General features: G+C 42.4%; 1 protein-coding gene across 1 annotated transcript in view; it reads right to left on the bottom strand.

The window, feature by feature from the left end:
• Positions 1-2,712: 2,712 nt before the first annotated feature.
• COL4A2 (collagen type IV alpha 2 chain) overlaps positions 2,713-6,000 on the bottom strand; it is a 181,809-nt gene continuing 178,521 nt past the window's right edge. Inside the window, exon 47 of the mRNA XM_077807549.1 lies at positions 2,713-2,967. Within this exon, the coding sequence (XP_077663675.1) occupies positions 2,713-2,967 (255 nt within the window). The remainder of the gene's footprint in view (positions 2,968-6,000) is intronic.

The raw sequence follows: 6,000 nt of genomic DNA, 5'->3' as shown, positions 1-6,000 counted from the left end.
GCAGTTATAGTTATTTGCCAAATACTTGAAGAGGTACGTTGATTCAGGGGTGGAACTGCAATATGTAACTTATGGTAATTGTCAGGCATGAGACAGCTTTGGGTGATATTGCCTACGCTGTGTTTACCGTCCTAATGGCTTAATTTAGCTGAAACAAATATTAGGTGGCGTTGTCTGTTGGGGAGATTGGCTCTTGTAGCTGAGTCACCAAAATGGACAGAGGTTGGATACTGGGCTCTGCCATGACTTGGGCAAGTTACTTAATCTGTGTCCTCAGCCCTTGCCTTTCAGATAGGGATAATGCTCTCTTATCTCACAGGGATGTTGAGGATATACCCACAATGAGTAACTTTATCTAAAATAAGAAAATACGTCATTGCAGAAAACACACTAGCTGAGAATTCTTTAAATACACCTATATGTCTACTCTTTTCATCAAGGCGAGGCTCCTCTGCTCTGTAATTTTACAGACCATTATAGATTCTAGGGTTAATCTCCATCCCAGGATTCCACTGAGAGCTTGTCTACATTGTGAAATGCTGCAATGGAAGAATTCTTCTATTGACCTAGAGCTGTCTACCCCAAGGGTTAGGTCACCTTAACTACCTTGTTCAGGGGTGTGGATTTTTCACATAGCTGGGGCAACCAATTTTTTAGTGTAGACCAAATCTCAGAGCTGCATTGCCTAAGATGATAATAGGCAACTGAGGAACTGGTTAAATTCTCTCTCCTTGTAACAATGGATGGAATAGCATCTTACTTAGCATCCTCTCTCTGAAACGGCTTGTGTGTCTCCAGCTGACACACTGAGCAGACCCCTGCTTGGTTAAATGGTTTGAATTTAGATTGAGGAAGCTTATTTGGCCACCTTTTGATACTTCTGCTGACATCCAATTAACATTGTCTCTAATTTTTTTTTTTTAAACAAGCCAAACAAATCCAAGCCCCCAAACTAACATCTATGAAAGTAATCTGCAAATGTAATAGGAGAGCCTGGCATATGTTTAGAGAATTGAAACAATCAACAAGTAGATGTGTAGAAAAAACAAACTTTATTTAAGATAATTACAGCAATGAGGGACCATAATTACAAAACCCAACAATCAGTGCAGCAGGGGGAAGGTGAACTGCATAAGGAGAAGTTAAAACTGATGTGGAGGAGATAACTACCGATTATTTTAAAGCCAGCGCAGTAAGCGTACATAGTGCTTTTCACCCATGCTAGTAAATGTAGCTCCCCTCCCCACAAAAAATCTTGCTGGAAACATTTAAGTGTCATGGTATTTATCATGCTTTTTACCATGCTGCATAAGAGACTCACAAGAAAATAAGCAAGGGGTTTATCATCACGTGGTTCATTCTTCTCTCCCAGGGTCATGCGGGACAGCTTACCCCTGGGCCTAATGTTTTCTTTCTACAGAAAAAGCAGTTAATCTCTGTCGGTGACCATGTAGCAAACCCAGCAGATCTTTTGCAGGAGTCAGGGGCTACCCATCATAGACTCTGTGGATCCTCAGCAAATCTTGCACCCAATTTCCAGGGCCTTTGAAGATAAACTGTGCAAGAAACCCCCTCTGAGTGACTTCTAGCCCCTCTACATGCCCTTCCTAGCGGTACAGCTGACTAGTTATGCTACCATCATCCCTCTGCCCTCCAGTTGTGCACTTCTTCACAGATGAAGTAGACAGCTTGAAGGTTTTGGATCTGAAGATAAGGCTGTATTGAGTAATAATAACTTTAGCTGGGAAATCTGTGCACATAGCACGGGTTTTTCAGGGGCGTATGTTGTATAGTGGCTGCTCCACAACCATATAACCAAATTCATATGGAGCCCTAACCACACAATGTTATTAAGCACATTGCATGGTGGTTAAAGGAAGCATGATGCTCTCTCCCTCTTGTGGTCCCATGTGTCTAGTGGGCATTTGCTCCTTTCTGTTGTGTGGCACAGAATAAAGACCCACTGTAGTTTATCCTGTGATGTGGGGTATAGCTGGAAAAGTGTGATAAGTTTGTGAAGTAACATGCTGCCATTAGTAATGAACTGTTCTCATCGCAAGAAGAAGAGAGTAACACTAAATGTGGCTACCTGAGCTAATTCAGAATGTTTATAAACTCTCTGGTGGTGAAAGTGGTAGGACAAAAAGCATGGCAAAGGCATGGGGAGTTTAAAACAACCTATCTTTCCATTGTAAGTACCCAGGTATAAACTTTTATTACAGTAAAAGGTAAGTTCAAAGGCTGGGCGTGGGGCTCAGATCTAGGAGTACTTCCCAGAGGTTAGCCCCCTGCTGTGCTAACACTTACATTTTACTGTTGTATGTTACCACTTAATTAACATGAACTACACCTGTTAACAATAAACTAAGACAAGACGTACATTTCATTGAATGTTTACATCAGACATGTTAGAGAACAGATCTGCCCAAGAGAATTGATAGATTAGTAACTGGATGGTTTTTTGTGGGTTTTTTTTTTTCATGTTTCAAGGTTGAATATTTGACTCAATTAGCAAATAACATGGTGTTAGACTAGCAAAATATACTGTATGGTAGGAGAAGCAGTCAGCATTTGGTATAAGCCTTTGTGCTTTTACAGAAACTTAACTTTTCATTCAGCTTTTGAGGTAATAAGTTAAATAAGCACCACTGTGATAGGTCTAGAACACTGTAGAAACATTTTCCTTTTACTACTAGGGATATATAATATATTTTACAAATTTTTCATGCACACTTGACATCTGCTGATATGAGTTCGGATGAGACCTGCCTTGAGCGTATCTGCTGAGGGCAAGCTCTGGAATTGCTGGTTAATAGTGGTAAGCCAGAAGCTATACTTGTTTGCATAGTAGTGGCAGGTTCCTCGGGCACCATTGCATTCAATGAAAGGAGTAGCTCTGAAGTCTTCCAGACAGCTCCCAGGAGAAACCAGTGACTGTCCTCCACCTTCATCACCAGCTCCAGTGTGCTATGAGACACAAAGAAGGCAGTGTTCAGATACAGGACAGGGCTACACAAATCACTGCCCTAGATCAATACTGTCAATAATCAACAGGTAGGGGAGGGAGGAGACCAAGGCTAAAATGACTTCTAAATCTGTTACCTGAAGAGTTCTCACTGTAGGACATTCCTACTGAGGCATACATAGGGCCAATCTTGCAAACCTCACCCCCATGTTTAAGACTTATGGGAGTACTATTGTTGATTACTCACAGTAAAGTTTGTAGGAGTAGATTCTTCAACTATCTGGTTTATCTACATTTTCCATTTTAACCCTATCTCCTCTTCTTTACTCCAGACATTTAAGATTTCATATTTTCATGGCAATAATGATACATTAAGACATGTATAATTCACACTCTTTAAATGACATCTCTAAGCAAAACTGACACACAATCATTATTGTACCCCTTTAAGAACTAAATCCCTCCCTTTTAATGGTGTGCTGCTGAAACAAGCACGTAGCAGTGAATATCCCAACAGACTTCTCTCTAGTTTTCCAAAAACATTTAACATTTATTCTCCTATCGCCTTTTTCTCCCATCCCTCAAAACCCTTCAATTTTTAATGTAAAAGGAGAAACCAAATCAACAGGTTTGTTTTTTAATTCATATGAAAACATAGTAAGAATAAACCCTCATTTCTTGCCTTTCACTGCACAGACCAACTGTTGTTCAGCTTGCAAAGCTGTCCACAGATCAGTAACAAAAGTAGAAACTGAGCTTTTACCACTAAATGCTAAATAGGTATGGTATGAATTCCTCTCCTTGCACCGTTCTCTCACTCAGATTGCCATACGGTACCTATGATTCTGGGTAACAGCACCAAAGCTTTAATCTCTGAGGTGTTAAACACTGTTCAGTTTCAGGTCTAGTGCAATACTTAAAATCAGTGTGGTGTCACCAGGGATGAACTTGGCCCTCTTCTCCTTTATATGGGCGGAAATGGGGTGGGCACCAAACCACAATGTCTTAGTGTAACAACGCTCTTAGCTCCCAGACTTAACTCATTTGCCTCCAGACAAATGATGGCCTCCCATTTACATTTTGTTAAGTAGCCTTCAAATCTTTTCACTCACAGCTGAAGCTCATGACACTTCACGTATACTTTAAGTACCATTTGAACAGTGATTCCAGGTTATCCTGAACAGAATCACACAACAGAGTATTTTCAGCTATCTTAATGACCTACCAACTGCTAATGCGCTCAAAAGAAATCTAATTTCTACTCACCAGGGCTCTGAGCCTGCAACAGGATCTGGCCAGGCATGCCCTGTTCTTCTGCATGAAGTCCCATTGACTTCAGCAGGACGCTGGGTGACCCATTCTGATCTCTTTGCAGGACTGGCCCCTAACTCTAACACCCAAGAAGAGTACCATTTTACTGAAACCAAGGAAGTTGTAGTGAAACACTATTGAACTGAATATGCTTTTCTTGAGATTATCAGGAACATCATGTATAACAAATCTTATTCTTCAGTGTTCAAAATCCCACCCTGTATCCTAACCAGCCACTTCACTAGCCTCTGCTTAATTGCTAATGCTGTGGTGCACACACACATCAAAAAACTGAAGCTTTCCTCCTGTAAACACTTGTAGTTTTTGGCACTTTCCTTGGTAGCAAAGGACTTCGTACAGGGAAATCTACCTCTTGTTGCCAAGGCTGCAGCTCTCTCCTTACAAATGCTTAGTATTTAGACAAGGTATTTACAAACAAGCACTCCTACGAGGTGTTCTGTTCTATATAGGTTTTAATACCAGGCTCGTCACCACAGTACCTGAGCATCTTCCAGTAAATGGATTCAGCAAGATGACTAACTCCTGTCACAGGTTGTTTGTTCACTCACCCTCTCCCCAGCTAGGTGTCTTGTTTTGGTAGCAACAGCCATCTTTATATATATAAAAAGATACTATGTGTGTGTTAGAGAAAGCAAGGTCAAAGAAATGTGCCTTGAACCTGGAGCAGAAAGTGGTGAGGTTTGTGATCGTTCTTAGTTACTGGGGAAGTTCCTTCCAGTCTGGGATCAGACCCTGGAGAAAGTTCTATCTGCCACCCAGATGAGCTTTACCCTTGGTGGGAGTTCCATCAGGTCAGAGGAGCAAAGTTGTACACCAGGGTCTATTCGTCCTGAGCTCTACAGAGTCTTTTAGATATACTGGGCCCAGGCCATGGAGTCCTTTGAAGATAAAGAGTGAGACCTTGAACCAGAGGTAACACATGGAGAGGACGTTGGATCACGTCCCACCTCCCCCAGATTTGCTGCTTGGCTTGTACTGAGCACGTTCAGTAACACTGCTGAAGCTGGCAGCCCTCACTTTGTCCTCCTCCCCTCGCTCCCAGCAGGCACGGGTCATCTTTGCCTTGAACTTGATTTGATATTCTATCTGAAGCCAGTGTACAGAGCAGACGTCAGTTCTGACACATTCCCGGTAGCGTGTGTGGCTGAGGAGATGCACTGCAGAGTTTCCTACATATTGACTGTTTCATGCCCAGGTATATTGCATTGCTGGAGTCCAGCTAAGCGGTGACAGGCATGAATAACTGAGGCCAGGTTTTCTTTGTCAGGCTGGGACACAAGTGGAGGTGGTAGAAAGTGTTACTCTCCGAGGCTGCTAGATGAGAGCTCTGTGTCAGCAAGAAATCCAAGAGTACTCCTAGACAACAGACTAAACTAATTTTGGTTGTGCTTCTTCAACCCCTGGAGACTGCACCACAGCTGCAAGCTCTTCAATATATTTTCCTCTGCCCCGCCCCCCAGCATCACCTCTGTCTTGCTCAGGTTCAGCTGCCACCCGCTATTCTTCAGCCAAGCACTGGGCCATCTTGGTGGTAGTGTCTTATGTGATGAAGGATAGATCTGCATATTGCTGGTACTTGAGTCTGTGTCATCTAACCAGTTCACTTACTGGTTGACTGTAGATGTTGAAAAGGATCAGAGAGAGCACTGATCCTTGTGAACTCCACAAGTGAGGGGTCTAGTGGGGGAGGGAAGTTTCTTATC

Source organism: Eretmochelys imbricata, chromosome 1 (genome assembly GCF_965152235.1).
Source record: "Eretmochelys imbricata isolate rEreImb1 chromosome 1, rEreImb1.hap1, whole genome shotgun sequence".
Classification (NCBI taxonomy): domain Eukaryota; kingdom Metazoa; phylum Chordata; order Testudines; family Cheloniidae; genus Eretmochelys; species Eretmochelys imbricata.
This window is presented reverse-complemented; position numbering and strand designations above follow the sequence as displayed.